This window comes from Arvicanthis niloticus, chromosome X (genome assembly GCF_011762505.2).
Source record: "Arvicanthis niloticus isolate mArvNil1 chromosome X, mArvNil1.pat.X, whole genome shotgun sequence".
Lineage (NCBI taxonomy): Eukaryota > Metazoa > Chordata > Mammalia > Rodentia > Muridae > Arvicanthis > Arvicanthis niloticus.
Window position 1 is genome coordinate 16,589,642 of NC_047679.1, and position 19,358 is coordinate 16,608,999.

Consider the following 19,358-nt stretch of genomic DNA (forward strand, 5'->3'; position numbering starts at 1 on the left):
TTGGCCTTGATGGTTGTTTTTTGGGCCTATCTTCCCCATCTACCCTCATCTCGCCTATCTTTGTGGTTCCTGCATGTATTTAGTTCCACTTCTAGGCTTTTCTTCACATGGTTGCTGGCTAGTAAGCCTTTCTGTACATATCTAGCTTGACATACCTCTTCATTCTCCTTCCCTTCCTCTGGAAAGCCCTCTTTGATGTCTGGCATACCTTGACAACCCCCACCCCAGGCCAGGAGTGCTTAGATTTGACTCCCTACAACTTAATGTTTGATTATAAAGCATTAGTTTATGAGCATTTCTTGAGTGCTGCTCTGTACAGACCCTGTTGGGAGCTTGGAAACAGATGAGTCAGTCATGGTCTCTGACCAAAGGAGCCCAAAGACTAGAGGAAGCCAGACACATAACCAGACAGTAATATGGGAGGTGTGCAGACATAAAAGAGGGCTGGCCACCTAACCTAGTGTATGATGGGCACGGAAAATGCATGAGAAGTAATATAGACAGGAGAGGTGGCTCAGTGCTTAAGAATACTTGTTGCTCTTGTAAAGAACTTAGGTTTGGTTTCCAGCACCCAGACGCTAGCTCAGAAACACCTATAACTTTAGCTTTGGGGGTGTCCAGTGCCCTCTTCTGACTTCTGTAGGCATTAGACATGCACATGGTGCACATGTATACATTCAGGAAAAGTACTTATACACATAAAATATCTTTTAAAAGAAAAGTTTGCCAAGGAACCCAGCAAGCATTCTAGGCTGAACCTGCAGCATGTATGAAGTCAAGGACACATGTCATCATAATGTATGTTGAGACATAGTAGACCCTTGGATTGCTTGCTTATTAGGGACAGTTCCTGAAAAAAAAAACAAACTATTTTTCATGGTACTAGGGGGGGATAGTGGCACCCAGAACCAGATGCAAAGGAGGGAATTCAAAGACCTGAGTCATTTAGTCTCTGAATGTAGTCGGCCTATTCCGACAGTGGGGCTGGCCCACTCTTCTTGCTAGCCTCATTTCTCAATATTAGCACACTTATTTATTCCCTCCCAGCTACAAGCCAGCCCCCTTCTTCGTCCTGGATGAGATTGACGCTGCCTTGGATAACACCAACATTGGCAAGGTAGGTTCAAGAAAGGTGAGGCCTGGGAGGGAAGGCCCCAAGTTGGGGGCTGGGTTTCCTGATTGTGCCCTAGCTATTCCTGCTGCCTATCTATGTACCACTAGGATTGGGTCACCCTCGTTTGATAATTAGTAGCCTTTTCCTAGTCTCTCTTACCCCCACCCCCACCTACTTACTTTGACTAGAGAATGGAGTGTTCGGTCTTGAGCTCTGCTAAATCCTCCTCCCACAGGTGGCAAATTACATCAAGGAGCAGTCAACTTGCAATTTCCAGGCCATTGTTATCTCTCTCAAGGAGGAATTCTACACCAAGGCTGAGAGCCTCATTGGAGTCTATCCTGAGGTAGGGTGGGCTGGACTGCAGTGGAGGGGATTGGGTTCTGAGCAGTCATCTGGGTTTGTTGGAGCCTGCCCTGAATGTTTAGCCAGCCCATCCTGGCAGAGACAGCCAGACAGTGAAGACAGGAAAAAAGTGCAGAGTTTGGCAAAGAAAGAAGGCACATAGGATTGAATGCTTTCTCTCATCCAGAAAGAACCATTGCCTGGCCTTTGAGCAGAAACGCAGGGAGGAAGTTTTTCAGCCCCTAGTCCTGGGCTTTTGTATACCTTTCTTAATTCTCTCCTGACATTTTTTTTTTCTCCTTCAGCAAGGGGACTGTGTGATCAGTAAAGTCCTGACCTTCGACCTCACCAAGTACCCAGATGCCAACCCCAACCCCAATGAACAATAGCAGGAACTCTGTCTTCTTGTCTGGATCCCTCAACTGCCCTTGTGCCCATCTTCTCTCCTGGATCTCATCACCCACTATCATGGATTTCCTAGCACTATGCCTCCTTATGTTTGTGTACATGTATGATTGCTTGTGTGCATGTTAGTTTGATTGCTAAATAAATATTGGAGACCAGTTTTTAAGGAGCCTAATCTGAATTTGATTCCATGGGAATACAGGATAACAGTGCGTCAGATGGGCAAAAGTACCCAAGATCTCATAGGAGTGGCAGTCACTAAACTGCCCTCATTTATTCTTTCATGTACTCATTCATTTGTGTGTTCATCCGACACTAATGGACACCTTTTATTCGTCTGGATCTGTGTTGAAAATGCTAAGTTGAGTCAGGGACCATGTCTTTCTGGTAAGGAAATGGGCTCGGTTTGTAAATTACTCTGATTAGCCAAATATCACAAATACCTTGATAAGAGGATTATCATTTTCATGCTTTGTGGAAAAACTCACATTTCAGCCAGACCTTGACAAATTGGTAAGATTTAGTCAGAGTAGAGGATGTTCTGGGAAGAGACAGTTACAGATCTGGTTCTACTTAACACTTAACTGTTTGCTGCTGAACAAATCATTTGACCTTTCGTTGTCTTGGTTCCCTCATTTATGAAGACAGAGCTAACATTTACCTTCCTCATAGGATTTAATGATGCCTTATCTGTGTATGGAGCACCATTCGATGCCAGCCCCCTCTAAATACAGATCTTCTTGTTCCTCTGTCTGGAAGGGCTTCTAACTCTTGCAAGGGACAGGAGTGGCTACTCTGGGTGCTGAATGCTTTGGTTACTGGGAAAGAGCCAGTGCACAGATAGGGTTTATCTAATAAATAGAGAGCCTGAGGAATCCAGTCGATTCAATCGTGTATGATAACTATGTGCTTGAGCCCTAATCTGGGTTGTCAGGAGCTAAGCCTAGGCCACTTGTCAGCCTAGCATGTTAAGGTGTGGTTGAGAACTAACCTCATTAGCTATAGTGACTGCTGAGGAAAGAAAGCCTGCTGTGATAGCTTTAGCCCCTGCTTTTGTTTTTTACAAATTAAGTCAGACTGGACATTGTGGCACACACCTTTTTTTCAGATTTATGTTTGTATTATTTTTGTATGTGTAGTGTGTGTATAATATATGTGTGTATCATCAGATCACCTGGAGCTGGAGTCAAGGCAGTTAATGAGCTGCCCAACATGGCTGCTGGGAACAGCACTCTGCTCTTCTGGAAGAGCAGTAAGTGCTCTTAGCCACTGACCCATCTCCCCAGCCTCAGTGGCACATGCCTTAAATTCCACACTTGGGAATCTGAAGCAAGGGGATAAAAGTTGAATCAGGACTGGTTGCTCGGTAGTGTTTAGAGTGTGACACACTGGCTTCACCATACTTCATACCAGCACCACAAGAAGTACTTGGATCCATTCTCTTTTTAAGAAATGATATTGTGGGTTGATAAGGTGGTTTGGTGGGTAAAGGCACCTGCTGCCAAGCCTGACATCTTAGGTTGGATCCCTGGGACCCACACATGTGCCCATACACACATACAAGCATACAAAAACCTAAAGTGTAGTTTAATAAAACAGTTTAAAGAATATGTTATTGTAAAGTCTCATTCTATTACCAACTACTCCCCCTCTTCATTTAATTTCTCATTTTGTTGTCTGCCCATCTAGCCTTTGTTCTTAATGTTTTGCATACATCTTGTATCTAATGAAAATGGTACTTTGAATTGTACCAGTTTGCTTTCTTTGTCTAACAATGTTTTTGAGAGTTGTACAGCCTAGATCAGTGTCTCTAAAATGCTGTGCAGATTGCCATCCTATGACAGTCACATCTAACTTACCCATTTCTCTTCTGCTACAGTGACTTCAGTTTTTGCTATCACAAAATACTGCATAGGAGCATTGCTGTACCATGTGATAGTGTTCGGTGTGTATCTTTGTGTTGATTCCTGGAAAGGGAATTATGGAAATAGGCTATCTCTATATTTGTTTCTAGTAGACATTTCTAAAGTGCCCTCTAGCACTGTTCACCCAATATTTTTCTTGCAGTGATCTGAGGTCTAACTATCTACATATTTCATCTCAAGTAGCAATATCCATTAAATCATAGGTTTAATGTGATAATTATGTTTTCTAATACATGTTAAAAGGCATGACTAAGCAGGCTTATGTTCACCCAAAGATACATACCACCCTTGGCCCATGTGCCATCATTTGGCAAATACTGCCAGAGTTTTGAGGATCAGACTCAGTTCTAATCCTAGCTATAGAAACTGGGACAAGTTCCCTAGGAGCCTCAGTTTCTTCACTTTTTAAAAGATGATAAAAATGTCTACTTGCAACCCCGCGAGGAAGACGATGGGGAATGTATCTGAAGCAGTTTGACTGACATATCTATTATGGCAGCTTTAAAATATTTTTTGATTTTTTTTTTTTTTATCTGTATAAGTGTTTTTGCCTGCATGTATGTCTGTGTTCTATGTGTATGCGCAGAGAGCATCAGATCATTTGGAACTGGAGCTACAGACCAGATGATTGTAAGCCATTCCATGGATGATGCTGAGACCAGAACCCAGGTGCTTTGTAAGAGCTGCAAGTGCTCTCACTACTGAGCCATTCTTTCTACACAGCCCAGATTTGTTTTGTTTTCTGAGACAGTGCCTCTCTGTGTAGCCCTGGCTGTTGTGGAACTCGCTGGACCAGGCTGGCCTCAAGATCCATCAGCCTCTGCCTCTGGAGTGCTGGGATGAAAGCATATGCCAGCAAGCACTGCTGGTCTCATCCCAGATTCTTAAAGATAGCAATTGCTAGTCTCTGTGCCTTAAAGATGAGAAAACTGACCCTCCTCCACAAAGGGTTAAATGCCCCAGATAACACTGAGCTTGAACCCAGGTTTGTTTTTCTTTAATCCACTCCAGTGCTTTTCCATTACAGAGGTGATTAACAGCTTTGGCTATATACATAAGAATCACTTGTGAAGTCCGCTCCCCTTTAAAGATAAAAGCAATATATACGCAGGTAAAAATTAAAATAGTACAGAAGGGCTTATAATGAAAATCAGCAGTTACCTTCCACACCCCCACATTTCAAAGGATGTGGAGCTTTTCAAAAATAAATTGCTCTGGTCCCACCTCTGGAAATATGATTCAGTAGGTGTGGATAATAACCCAGATAACTAACCCTCTATGTTATGGGATAGAAAGGATTACATGAGGTGCTAAGGCACATTGGAACACAAGTACTTCAAAGAAGCTTCAAAGTCAGGGTCAGGGAGGTGAGAATCACATGGATTAGTGATAGAACCTAGACTTCCACTTAGCTCTCACTGCTTTCTGATAGACACCATGGTATGTTTTTAAGCAAGCTGAGCCCAAGGAGAATCCCTATTTCTTAGGAGGAGCTAGGTTGACCCGATTAACTTGATCTAAGGAGGTGAGTACATTTCACACTAGTATCTTCCTTTAATTAGACACTTCATTCTGGAAATCTTAGTTATGCACACCTAGAATATAGAGATGAGTCAAATATTTATCCTGCCTTTGATTAGTTAAGTCACTGTTTAGTTAGAAGCCAATTCATAAGCATCCCTGGTAATCAGCTTTGTCAGAAGCATAGGAAGGATGTTAACACATTCAAAGAAGACACTTTCCCATCCTGGGGAAGGCCAGAGGTAATAGCTGAACTGAGACTTGGTTAGGAATTCACTTGTTCCAGTAGAAGGAGACTCCAGGTGGTGGCAATAGTGCGTATGAAGAGCTGAAGGCCAGAAACAAATTAACTCTGAAGCATAAGGATTGCAGGGGGAAAGCAACAAGAAATGCTCGAAGTAGTCCGTGACCAAATGATTTTTTTAAAAAATTGATACTAATTTTTATCTTGTGTGTATGAGTGTTTTGCCTTCCTATACACATGTACATGCCTGGTACCCACAGAAGTCAGAAGAGGCATTGGATCCCCAGGTCTGGAGTTGTAAGCCACCGTGTAGGTGCTGGAGATCAAATCTAGGTCCTCTAAAAGAGCAGACAGTGCTCTTAACTGCTTTGCTATCTCTCCAGCCCATCAAACAGTTTTAAATGTCTGGCTAGAGTTTGGGCTTAGGGGACACTAGTTCCCATACTTGCTGTACCCAAGAAACAGGCCATCTATGGATTCCAACTTCCAAACCTTCCATTTCTACATGTGGCCTAAGCCCTCAGCCTCAAGTGCTTACTTGCCAAATGACTAGTGTCCTGTAGACTTGGGGATCACAGCTTGAAGACTGGTGGGGCGGGGTGGGAGGGAGGACTATGAAACCAGCTTTAAGCAGAGAATACACCAGACTCAAAGAGCCAAGACAGCCTGGGTGGGAATGAATTGGGTTGTTTATGTTCTATGCACTTGTGGCTGTAGCTTCCTGTTCAGCCAGCTAATAAAGCTTCTTAATCTGTCTCAAGCAAATACACCAAACCACAAGGGCCAACCAGCTAGAGACAACTTGTTTACTGTCGTAGTCCTGCAGAAAGCACAGCGCCTGATAAAAACATCACCTGGTGAGATTTCAAGCAGAGGAATGTATGGATGAGTGCATTTGTGAAGAGGATGAAGATGGAGACTAGGAACTGAAAAGACCAGACTGTCTACCATAAACAAGAACAGTCAAAATGGATTAAATATGATGATGAGATGAACTGCTAAGATGATGAACCCGGGGGCTCTACAGCTAAGAGTACTGGCTGCCCTTCCAGAGGATGGGGGCTTGATTCCTAGTACCTACATAAGTCCCTAAAACCGTCTGTAATTCTGGTTTCATGATATTCAATGCCCTTTTCTGGCCTCTGTGAGCACCACGGAAGCATGTGGTGCATAGACATACAGGCAGGCAAAACACCCATATACATCAAATTAAATTTAAAAAAAGAAGTACTTTAATGACTTGAGTATGGAATGTGGTTGGTGACTGAGGATAGCAATGACTAGTCATATTCTTACTCTACCCTTCTTGTCCTTTTCTTCATCTCTGAATCAGAATCTTCTTTTAGCCTCCTCAGCACCTGGAACTCACCCCTCAAGTTAAGCACTATGTGTACTGTATAGTTTCCCCTGAACCCCCTCTCCCCCGCAAGTCACTGAATCATCCATCTAGTTTAATACGTTTTGTCTGAGCACTTCCTATGTGCATTGAGACTCTTCTAAGCCAGGGCTCCAATTCCCTCTTTCCTGCCTTACAATATTTTTGAGGGTTTTTTTTCCCCTGGATAAAATGTATCCTCTATTCAATAACATACAAAGAGATGCCCAGTAGGTCAAACCTATAAAGGAACTCACAGACTCTTCATTTCCTAAGGTCCTTGGAGTGAAATTAACTTCCCAACGGTCCTACTGCTAGGAAGTATTGGAGCCATAAATGGAACTCGAGTTCTAATCAGGACAGGTAGAAATGGCCAGGGAAGTGAAACTCTCAAAGTTGATGGATAAATAGGACAAGCCAAATGCTTACCAGTTATACTACCCCCTTTTGAAAATTATTGAAAACTTTGCCTTGCCCCTTCCAAGGGTTTTCTCTAGTGTAAGTTGTGACACTCTAGATACTCTACCACATGACTTCACAGGCCTGATTACAGATGACTAGATTGACAAAGCATCTATCTAGACCAAGGTAGCAGATTTCTAGACTGATTAGTATCCTCTTAGGTGGACTGGAGTAGGGATACCATCTTATTATGCCAGTGGCATATCTAATGGCAAATATATAAAATAGGTATTTCAGAGAAGTTGACCCTATGGTATTCAAAATAAGGGAACAATAAAAATTCAGTGAGGGCAGATATTACCTGGCAACAGCAAAACTGTAGAAATCATAAATCATAGGACTGAAAAGATGTCTCAACACTTAGGAGCGCTCGTTGCCTCTTTAAAGGACCCAGATTTGGTTTTCAGTATCCATGTAGCAGCCTGCAACTTCAGTTCCAAAGGATCTGATGCCCTCTTCTGGCCTCTGTGGGCACCAGGATCACATGTGATGCACATATTTACATGCAGGCACTTACACATATACATAACATTAAAAAATCTTTTCAAAAATCATAAGTTGTGAGCTATTTGTGTCATGAGTTCATAGGCTGGCCACAAGGTAGCAGAAACCATCAAGCAGCAAGGCACTGAGAGTCAAAGGGATGCCAAAGTCATAAAGCAATAGTAGCCATGATGTAGCAGGAGCCATCAGACTGATTATGTAAAATCCATGAAACAGCAGAAGGCTTGAATACATATGCAAGCTCCACGAGACAGCAGAAGTAATGAGCCGGCAAGAGGAGCTACTAGGTAGCTTGAACCATGCAGTACAATGAAATGGGATAGGGAGGGAACGTGGGGGGGGGGGGGTCACCAGACCAGTGGAAGCTACAAGAGAACCCATGGCTAAAGCCCCAAGAGCCACGAAGCAGCAGAAGCTGAAAGTCCTAAAAGCAGGAGATAGCAAAAGTCATGGGCTAGAGACAAGGGAAACGAAAGAAGTTAGTCAGGAACAGTAGGAGGAGTATAAATACAGCCAGAAAGTAGTTGAGTCACCATTTTGGGAGGCACTAGAGAAAGGAGCAACAGATGCCTGCAGCTGAGGGGGTGACAAGATAAGGCAGGCTCTAGAGCTGCTTCGGATCATAAGCCAGTTTCAAGTTTGCTTGTGAAGCCCTTCCTGTCTCATTTCCCTGTGGATGCTTTCAATGCCCATCACTGATCGGAGTGTGTCCGCATTTCATTTAAAAGAGGTTAACACATGCACAATTTAGACGTGTGAAGAGTGGGGAATTCTTCCTGGTGAATTTGATGCAAGACACAGAGGTGAGAATTCATTCTTTCTCTTGTACCTTCATTTTCTCATGTACTTTTCACTCATTTACTTGTTGATTTCTTTTTCTCAATTGCCTGATCCATTTTTTTTACTTATTAATCTATGCATCTGGATGAATGTTTACTTGTTTGTCCTTTCCTGCATCCACTCGCACTAGTTCTCCATACATCTGCTTGCTCTAGAAGCATATATTGAATTCCTTTCTGTGCATCAGGCCCTCGACTAGACTGAGTTCTCCACCCTCCAGAAATGCACATTTTAAGTAGTGACTCAGAGAAGTGCACTAAATGTAGCAGATGATATAACAGAAGTCTAGATGGGGCAGAGTGAGCGTATAGAAAGCATTGGGTGGTTCTCCCTTGGAGTATGGTGGGTTGGAGGAATTGCTCAGTAACATCTTTATAGAAGAGGGTGTACTTCAACTGAGTCTTGAAAAAGGAGTTGTTTGCTATTGGGGAAGGGACAAAAGAACATTACGAAGAGTTGCATAAGTAAAGAATGTGAAAGTATTCAGCTTTCAGAGAAGAGTCGTTAGCATTGGTCCATGCAGTGGTAAAAGTGATGGAAGCCATGCAATCAAGCTTAGCTTTGATCTCATGAACAATGGGAAGCTGGAACAGGAAAATGACAGACTGATACATTAGGAATCTCACACCACAGCTAGTGTTAAAGAAGAGTGGGGCGTATAAAGAATGTTATGTAAGTAAGTGTACTTGAGTGCCATTCGACTCATGAATGAAGACTCGTGTGAGAAAGTTGTTCTGCTTAGAGGCCAAGATTCTTTTTTTTCCAGAAGGTAGAATTCAGTTGAGTTTAAGAGTAGAGAGGATTCTTTCTAGCTGTTGACAATGAAAAAGGGCTTTGTGAGCTCAAGTATAAAGTAAGAAGATAGCAGTAAAAAATGGCACTTTTGAGCTAACAAATTGTAAAAACCAAATTTCACTTGAGCAGAGTCTGTTTTTAAGACAGAGAGACTGCAATGTTTCCTAAACTATTACATGAAGAAGTCCAGAGGGACAAGGAAATCTGGGGAGAAGGGAATTAGCTGACTTTTCTACTTTATGGGTTCTTTTCCCCATCCTTCATGCCCCCAATTTCACCCCCTATCACTGTATAGGAGAGGAAGAAGGATAGCAGGGAGAGAGAGAGAGATCCCTCAATCCAATTTCTTCTTGTTTCTTCTTTGAACATGACTACTAATAAACTGCAGCCAACCTCCCTCAATGACCAACAGCCACCGATCCAGCCTATCGGGGCTCTAGCATTTATATATCCTCTGAAACATTCTCAGAATTCCAAACGTCACACAATCACCAAAAACTATCTGCAGCTGGCCAAACCACGCCTCTGCTAGAGCACGAGGCAAATCATAGTCAGCTGCTGTGGATAGTCCAAAGCAGTTTCATATCCCACACCTGGGATTAAAACAAAAACATATTCTTATAATATTTCTGTGTTTTTTAAAGTAACCAAAATTCCAGAATTCTCACTATAGAAGGTATGCTTATGGACAGGAGTATCTTTTGTGCTTTTAAAATGTTTGTTTTCTTTTTTAAATCAAGTGTTCATTAAACCGAAGTAATGCACCTGGTGGTGGCGCAATGGTGCATGCCTTTAATCCCAGCACTCAGGAAGCAGAGGTAGTCAGATCTCTATGAGTTCGAGACCAGCCTGGTCTACAGAGTGAGTTCCAGGACAGCCAGGGCTATACAGAAAAACCCTGTCTCGAAAACAACAACAACAACAAAAGAAGTCATGCAGGCATATTGTTTAGAAAACTGAACTCCATACAGAAGGTCTATGGAAAGCAAGAGTCCACTGCCCTACCAACTCTCATTTTTTGTACCTGATTTCAGGTAAGTAATAATACTATGAGGAAAAATTTAAAGCAATACTTTATTTTTATTTATGTGTACATGTGTGTCTCTCTGTGTGTGCAAACATATGTGCTCAGGTACTCATGGAGGCCAGAAGGAGACACTGGATCCCCTGGAGCTACAGTTACAGGTAATTGTGAGCCACCTGATATGGGTTTTAGGAATTGAACTCAGGTCCTCTGCAAGAGTAGCAAGCATTTTTAACCACTGAACCATCTCTTCAGAATCTTGTGTGGACATTTTTAAACAGTCAATTTCTTTTCTTTTTTTTTTTTCTTTTTTCTTTCTTTTTTTTTTCTTTTTTTTTTTTTTCTTTTTTTCGAGACAGGGTTTCTCTGTGTAGCCCTGGCTGTCCTGGAACTCACTCTGTAGACCAGGCTGGCCTCGAACTCAGAAATCCTCCTGCCTCTGCCTCCCAAGTGCTGGGATTAAAGGCTGCGCCACCACCGCCCGGCGGGACAATATTTCTTGATCAAGGCTTTGTTAAGTAAGAAAATATTCTTTCTTTCAGCACCCCCACTGACCTTCCAATTTCTGGAATATAGCTATTTATCTATTCTTAAACTTAAAGTTTTAAAACTTATTTATAGGAACACATACCACATAGCCCATGTGTGGGCAGAGGACAGTTTTCAGAAGTCACTTCTCTCCTTCTTTAGTGTGGCTTCCAGGGATTGTACTCAAGTCATCAGGCTGCATGTCCAGAACCTTTACCTGCCCAGCCATCTTAAAGGCATTCTGTTTTGTTCATGGCAATTTTTATTTTTGCTATTTATTTATGTGTGCATTATGTTGTATTGTGTTTTCTTTGAGATAATGTCTCATGTAGCCCATGCTGGCCTCAAACTTGCTTTGTGGCTGAGAATGACCTGGGATACGTACTCTTCCTGCTCTATGGCATGGCTGCTGCCACCACCACCACATCTTACCTTCTCATCTGTACTTTCACATTGTCAAAACTGGTCTAGCAAAGTGATGGCAGAGAGTAAATTCTGCTCTGTAATCATGATTGCTATTTGTGCTTTTTGGTGTTTTGTCTATAGTATGATTCTAGAAAATGAAGAGCAATAAACACCTATTGATATGATTAAATAATCTTCTTCATTGAGCCAACCAATACACTTTAATAATTTCTTGCTTTGTAGCAATCTTTCTTTTTCCTGGTTTTAAATTTTTCTTCTTTTACCTTATTGCTTCATTGTGTATTTGTTTTCTTTTTCTTTTCAAAATCTTCACTGCATTAAAAATTCTGAGAGGAAGGGTAGGGGTTGTGGGAGGAGGTGACCAGGAGGGGGGCAGGAAACAGGATGTAAAGTAAAAAAGTAACAAATAAAATTCAATTTAAAAAATTCCACATTTAAAAAATACTCTGCTAAGTCTGCTTTTTGCTCCTACCCTCCCCAGAAGGCCTTTCCTTCTAGAGCCCTTCAGTCCTTTTTCAAATATGGATCGTCATTTTAGAAATTCTCTTTACTGTTTCTATGGTTATATCCACTGTTTATTAGAGCTCAGGGTTTTGATTTTGGTTGCTTTTTCCTCCCATTGTTTTGATGGAACACATCTCCAAGTAGCTTTCTCAGAAAGGTTACATAAAAAAGTAGATTTCTTTTCTTATTATTATAATTATTATGTTTTTAATTGAACTAGAAACACATTGCTCTTCCTCCTCCCTTCTAGTCCCTCCCAGCTCCTCTCTCTTGAACACTTCCTATACAATCTTTCAAGCTGATAGCCTTTCTCTTTGATTATCATTACTATATACATATATGTATGTATACATATGCATAAAATATATAAATGCAACTCACTGTGTCTATTTTTGCTGTGTGTACATGGTTTGAAGGCTCACCCCTCTACATTAGACAAGCAATAAAGGGGGCTCGTCTGTGAGAATGGTTAATTCTTCTTCACCAAGCAGTCATTAGTTGCCTGTAGTTTTCGGTCTAGGAGTGAGACATTTTACCCACTGTACATTAACATGTCCATTAATCTTGCTGTGTTTTCCAGTCTGTTTTATGCAGCCATTTCTAGGAGAGCCTGCTCCACAGCAGACTTCCTGGTGTTCTGGTTCTTACAATCTTTCCATCTCCTCTTCATGCTGTTCCCTGGACCGTAATAGATACAGGGGCTGTGATGATGGTGTGTTTGTTGGGGCTCAGATCCCCATGGTTTCTGCATTATATACAGTTGTTGTTTTCCTTGAAGGTCGCCATAGGTTGTAAAGAGAGGCTTCTTTGATGAGGGGTAGTAGCTACACTTATCTGTGGTTATAAGGATAAAATTTAGAATGGAGTAAGGAATTATGCTGGTCTAACAAAGTGGTGGTAGGAGATTCTTTTCTAAGATCCTTGCTTGACCTCATGAACGTGGAGAAGCTGGCTATGTTTCATATACCAGGTATAGTTTCCCTCCTGTTGAGTGGGTCTTAAATTCCATCAGACAGCTGTTGGTTGCTATTGACATGTGAGTGCTGCTTCTTATTGACTTTACTGATTGAAAGTAAAGTTTCACTTTACATATCTGCAAATATCTTTATCATGATACTTGGCTATAAAGTTTGAGAGTTCATATCATTTTCCCACTCAACATTGAAGGCACTGCTCCATTATGTAGAGAGTGGGTGATGGGGACATCTCTCACTATGTTGTCCAAGCTGGTTTTGAGTTCCTGAGCTCAAGTGACTCTCCTACCTCAGCCTCCCAAACATTAGGACTACTCGGCTCGCTGCACTCTTCTAAGACCCAGTTTTGATGGTGTCTGATTAGTAGTATGCCTGCCTGCTTTAGACATAATATTTTATAACAGGTGTTCTATTTTTCTTTAAGAATCCTAAGGACATAGTGTCATGTATTTTGCAATAGTCTCATGGGTCCCTAAGGTTGTTCTCATGTCCCCCTCAGTCTATTTTTGTCAGTTTTCCAAACTGTAAAACATCTGTGTTTCTGTCTTTAATTTTTTTGTTTTGTCCCTCCATTTTTCTATAACCATGTCTTAATTATTGAGGAATTTATTTAGAGTGTTATAATTTGCAGTTCTAAAGTTTCCATGATTTTCCCTTATTTACTTTTATATCTTTGCTAGTCGATAATTTTTTAAAAAATTATTACATTGGTGTGTGTGTTCTACAGTGTACATGTGGAGGTCAGAGGACAACTTGCAAACTTGTAGGAATCAAGAAATCAGTGCTCTCCTTCCACCCTGTGGCTCTGTGGGATCAGGCTCAGGTCATCAGGCTTGGCAGCACGTGTCTTTACCTGCTGAGCCATCTCACTCTCTCATTTTCTAATTTGTGATGTTTGGAGCACATTCGTAATTGTTAAAGGTATTTTGATGGTGACTCCTTGTCCTTGAATACTTTTCAGCTAATTTTAACATCTCTGTCATCTTGGTGCTCATGTCTATTGTTTCATTTTGTTTTTCTCATTCAAGTTGAGGTTTTTCTGGTTCTTGGCATGATGAGTAATTGTCATTTGAGTCCTGGGTATTTGGGCTTTTGTGTTATGTGATGCTGGATCTTATTTCAATATTCTCTTTTTAGCTTCCATTGTCAGACACTATTGTTATGATGGAAGAAGAGACCCTGCCCCATTAAAGCAGTGGCTATAGAAATATTCAAAGTCTCTGTTCAGTTTCCATTGGATACCTTCCCCAGGGGTTCCTCATTGCTAGGTGAGAATGGGTGCTCTAGCTGTCCCACCTGCAGTGGGAAGAGGAGGGTAATGCATTATCCAGTGAGAGCTGAAGTCAGAACTCACTGTTAGCCTTTGTTAATGTAGTGGGAGTAGGACCACAATTTTCTTTTGTGATGTTTGGATAAAGTAGAACAATTATTATCTGATAGATGATGCACTGCCCTTCAGCCTGAAAATATCTGAGGTAAAAAACAGATTTAGACTCTACCATTGGGCTGCTCATTTACTAACACGTTCTCTACCCAGTTACTCTGCTTTTTTTGGACTATTTCTCTCATCTGTGGCCTTTTCTCAAAGGAAACCTTGTGATTCGTGCTTGATTGCTGACATTTCCTTAGTCTTAATCAGAGAAGCCATTCTTTCCAGTCAACTGTGGTAGATGAAGAAAGTCATGGCCACATTAGGTAATTTCCTAAACAAGTGATTTATACCATCCCCTCTAAGGCTCAGAGAACCTTGTGGAAGAGAAGATGGAAAGAATGTAAGAGCCAGAAAATAAAGAGAAACTCTGTAAAATGTCATTGTTTTCTAGGCATTTTTTTTCTAGACATGACTATTGCAATTATAATCTCTTAGCAGCTGCAGATGCCTTCACTGATTCTGCACATGGGTGGAAGAGAACTAAAGAGAGCCCTACTCTGCACTGCTGGACTATTTCCTACTGACAAATTCAGGAGAAATCACTGCCTTCAGTTGTATATCCACTGATAACCTCATCAGACTCCAGTAAATAGTTTTGATGCAATGGCCACATAGATGGCCCTGGTTAAAATGAGTTACAAAAGTAAACCAAGTCATGAATCTGGGAAAGGAACTCATATGGATGGAGGTGGGGGATGTTGACAAGGATGAAAGGGAGATAAGAGAGAGTGGTGGGGGTAGGGGACAGTGATCAGAATATATTCTATAAAGGTATATGGATAATAGCCTTTATAGAATAACAAATAACAAAATGAACCACTAAAAAGTTTTTTAAAACATACCAGTGAAAATCTGATTGGAAGTTTGGTAGAGGAGCAGGACTAGGCAAACTGACAAATTCCCCACAGGATAAGAAGAGTTCTGAGTCTTCTGCTACAGTTCCAAATTCCCAGAATCGAGAGATCCTGTCTCTGAGATGGCTCTGTTCCTTCAAGAGGAGGCCCCTGTCTTTGCCTAATGAGAAGACAACTGGCTACTGTGCATTGTGCATGAGGTTGGATAGTTTGGCATAGAGACTTCTCACTAAACTCCCTGTTTTCAGCCACACGTCTCACTCCCATCTTTGGCCTTGTCAAGACCCAAAGTTCTCCAAACTTTCTGCAAAGAAAGGCCAACAAACTCTTTTTCAGGGGCGCCACCTTCATGCATGGCCCAGCTGTGGCTTCATTCGCCATGCCTCATCAGTAACCAGCTCTCCCTTTACTCCTACCTTCCAGAAATTTGTTGAAATCTGTTTTGTTGACAGATGAGCTCATATACTCTTCCTTGTAGTAGTATAGTACAAAGGTGTTTTTATCTTTATAATCCCTTAACTATCATTTAGAAGGATCTCGGAAGACAGGAGAGATAAACACATGATAAATTTGTTATCTTGACCTGGAAATCTATTCTGTTTTCTTTTTTTCTGGTAATTATCTTCACGGCTCCAAATAATGCACAGGTTTTCTATTTGCCAATTTGTTTATCAATTTCAGTCATTATTGACTTCCTTGCTTTGTTAGTTGGGGGTTTCTATTACTGTGAAGAGACACCACGACCAAAGCAACTCTTTTTTTGTTGTTTTTTGTTTTGTCTTTTGTTTGTTTGTTTGTTTGTTTGTGACAGGATTTCTCTGTGTAGCCCTGGCTGTCCTGGAACTCACTCTGTAGACCAGGCTGGCCTCAAAATCAGAAATCCACCTGCCTCCCAAGTGTTGGGATTAAAGGCGTGCATCACGACTCTTATAAAGGAAAGCATTGCCGGGCGGTGGTGGCGCACACCTTTAATCCCAGCACTTGGGAGGCAGAGGCAGGTGGATTTCTGAGTTCGAGGCCAGCCTGGTCTACAGAGTGAGTTCCAGGACAGCCAGGGCTATACAGAGAAACCCTGTCTCGAAAAACCAAAAAAAAAAAAAAAAAAAAAAAAAAAAAAAACAAAAAAAAAAAAAAAAAAAAGATAAAGGAAAGCATTTAATTGAGACTAGCTTACAGTTCTGAGGTTTAGTCCATTATTTGTCATGGCAGGATACACCAGTGTGCAGACAGACAAGGTGCTGGAGAAGGAGCTGAAAGTTCTGCATCTTTGATTCACAGGCAATAGGGAGAGACTGTGTACCACATTGGCCATAGCTTGAACATGGGATATCTCATAGCCCACCTCCGCAGTGACACACTTCCTTCAACAAGGCTGCACCTCTTAATAGTGCCACTCCATGTGGCCAAGCATTCAAACACCTGAGTGTATGGGGGCCATTCCTATACTATTTATACCACCCAACTGTTCTCCTAAGTCTTCAATATAGTAATGTCCCCAGTATACCAGTTATATATGTATACTTATAATCTGTATACCTTTTCTATCATCTGTATTTTGTTGCTTGACACAGGTGCCAGTTAACTGGCCTGAAGCTCCCTCTGTAGACCAGGCTAGCCTTACGGTCATAGAGATCGACCTGCCTCTGCCTCCCAAGTATTAGAATTAAGTTATTAACAAGATAGATAAAAAATTTACCTTATATGTGTGGCTATAATTAATTCATCTGTGCTTTGCTGATTGATCATTCTAAAGGCTTGAGTCAATAAATTGTTCATTCTGTTTATATAATTTTGTGTGTGCATGTTTGTGTATGGGCATATATGTACATGTACTTGTGTGTAGAGGCTATAAGATAACCTTGTGTGCTGTTCCTCAGGTACCAGCCATCTTTTTTTAAAGGCCAAGTCTCACCAAATAGGCTAGGCCTACTAGCCACTAGCCCAGGGATCCACCTGTTTCTACCTGCCAGGCACTGTGATTAAAAATAATCATACCAGCAAGCCTTGCTTTAATAATAATAATAATAATAATAATAATAATAATAATAATGTCTCTAGTGATTGAACTCAGGTCTGCATGCTCGTGAGGTAAACCCTTTACTGACTGAGCCATCCTTCTCATCCCACATCACTTTTCTTATATAGTCCCTGATGCTTGAAGTTTCTAGTTGCTTTCTTTCCTTTGCATTCCCTGAAATTAGTACCTTAGTAAGTTATTTAAAATTCTCAAAGAAAGCATAAAAATCATTTGAAGGCCCCTCCTCTTCCTAGATACGTTCCTTCTGGAATCCGTTGCGCTCAGTAGGGCTGCTGTGCAGCTAGCATGCTGGGATCTGCCTTCATTGCTCTTTTAGGTTGGACATACTCTTTCTTGGACTTCATTTCTTCCACTTTCTTAGTTTATGCTCCTATAGTAGATATCGTGGTTATTCTCCAGCATTTAATCATCTGTCCCACTTTATAACAACCATAGAATTTGGATTGACCCCAGCACTAGCTCTAGATATAGGTAGGTCTTCATAAGAATACTAACGTGAGTCATTTCATTTTCCTCTGACAGTGATGATTAGTTCAGAGATGATCCTCTCACAATGAAGCTCAGGACTACGCTCGGCTTTTGAGGGACAAGATGACTCATCTTCCCTGTATGGGAACAAAAAGGCATGTGGCCCCTTTGCTATTGCTAACCATCTTCTGAATACATGGACTACTTCCCCGAGGGTGGTAATGACTAGCAGAGGAAGCCAAAGCAAGAGAACCACAGAGAATCATCCTGAAGTCTCCCTCTCAATGGTCTATTAAGTCAGTAATTTGTGGTTTTGTTCCTTATACCTGAATGAATCCTATTTTTTGTTTTTGGTTGCTGTCCTCTGGAAGGAAGGAAAGGTACTATATTAAGAGTGAGTGTTTTCTTTCTAGGCCATAAATATAGGGAAAAGAGTATATGGATGATGCAAAGCTGAAGGAATGAACTCTAGTGGCTGTGTAACGTCTAAATTAGGGTCCTCTCTACTGGATTGCTTGGTAGGAGGTTGGCCCCACTTACTACTATGTAACCCAAGATGTCAATACTTGCTCTCCTTGCTCATCAGCCAACAAACTCCGAATATCACATTCATAACTTTGATTCTCTGTGCCAGCAACACAGAGGAGCCAGAAATATATGAAGCAGCTTGATGATAAGGGACTGGAGAATGTATTTGTAGTGTATAAAACTGGCAGACGATTAATCAGCAGTCAGTAAAGGCAGATGCGATGGTATATCCTCTAATTCTAGCACTCCAGAGGCTGAAGTAGGGCGATCAGTATGAGTTCAAGGCCAGCCTGGGCAACAAAGTGAGCATTTGTGTTAAAACAAATAAAATGATAAATTAAATAAAAGGAAATGAAATAGAAGATTGTAAACTCAACAGATATATGAACATAAGATTTTATTTACACAACAGAAAATTTGAACATATTGAGATTTTCCTTTTTTTATTCTTTATTCTTTTTTTACAGTCCAGTCCTTGGCCCCTTCCTGACCCACTCTCTGTTCCTCATCCCATACCTCCCTCTCATCTCCAACATGATGTCTCTACTCCCATCCCTACCCTACCAGACCTCTCCACTCCCTGGGGCCTCAAGTCTCTCAAGGGTTAGCTGCATCTTCTCTCATTGAGGCCAAACCAGGCAGACCTCTGCTTTATATGTGTCGGGGGCCTTATATCAGTTGGTGTATGCTGCCTGGTTGGTGGCTCAGTGTCGGCAAGATCTTGGGGGTCCAGTTCAGTTGAGACTGCTGGTCTTCCCACGGGGCTGCCCTCCTCCTCAGCTTCCTCCAGCCATATTGAGATTTTTAACTCTGTTAATAACTAGATAAATGCAAATTAAGATAAGAGTGAGAAATTACTACACTGGTGGTAAAATGTAAAAGGTTTCAGTATACCAAGTGCTGATGAGGATGTGAGAAAAAGACAGGTGTGTCTAGACTGTGAACTGTTTCTGTTCTTCTGGAGAGTAGTTTGGTATTCCCTTGTGGAAAAACTGTATGACCTAGCAGTCCAAGCCCTGGGCATACATTCTGAGAAATTGCTACAGGAGTCC

At 41.5% G+C, this 19,358-nt stretch overlaps 1 protein-coding gene and 1 long non-coding RNA gene across 2 annotated transcripts in view; both read left to right on the plus strand.

Annotated features, from left to right (window-relative positions):
* Smc1a (structural maintenance of chromosomes 1A) overlaps positions 1–2,030 on the plus strand; it is a 45,082-nt gene extending 43,052 nt beyond the window's left edge. Inside the window, exons 23-25 of the mRNA XM_034485095.2 lie at positions 1,048–1,117; positions 1,350–1,460; positions 1,765–2,030. Of these exons, the coding sequence (XP_034340986.1) occupies positions 1,048–1,117; positions 1,350–1,460; positions 1,765–1,848 (265 nt within the window). The 3' untranslated portion in view covers positions 1,849–2,030. The remainder of the gene's footprint in view (positions 1–1,047; positions 1,118–1,349; positions 1,461–1,764) is intronic.
* Positions 2,031–8,529: 6,499 nt separating this feature from the next.
* On the plus strand, positions 8,530–18,109 carry LOC143435587 (uncharacterized). The gene is made up of 3 exons (XR_013106064.1): positions 8,530–8,698; positions 10,663–10,715; positions 17,833–18,109. It is a non-coding gene; the product is annotated as an uncharacterized LOC143435587 (long non-coding RNA).
* The last annotated feature ends 1,249 nt before the right edge of the window (positions 18,110–19,358 follow it).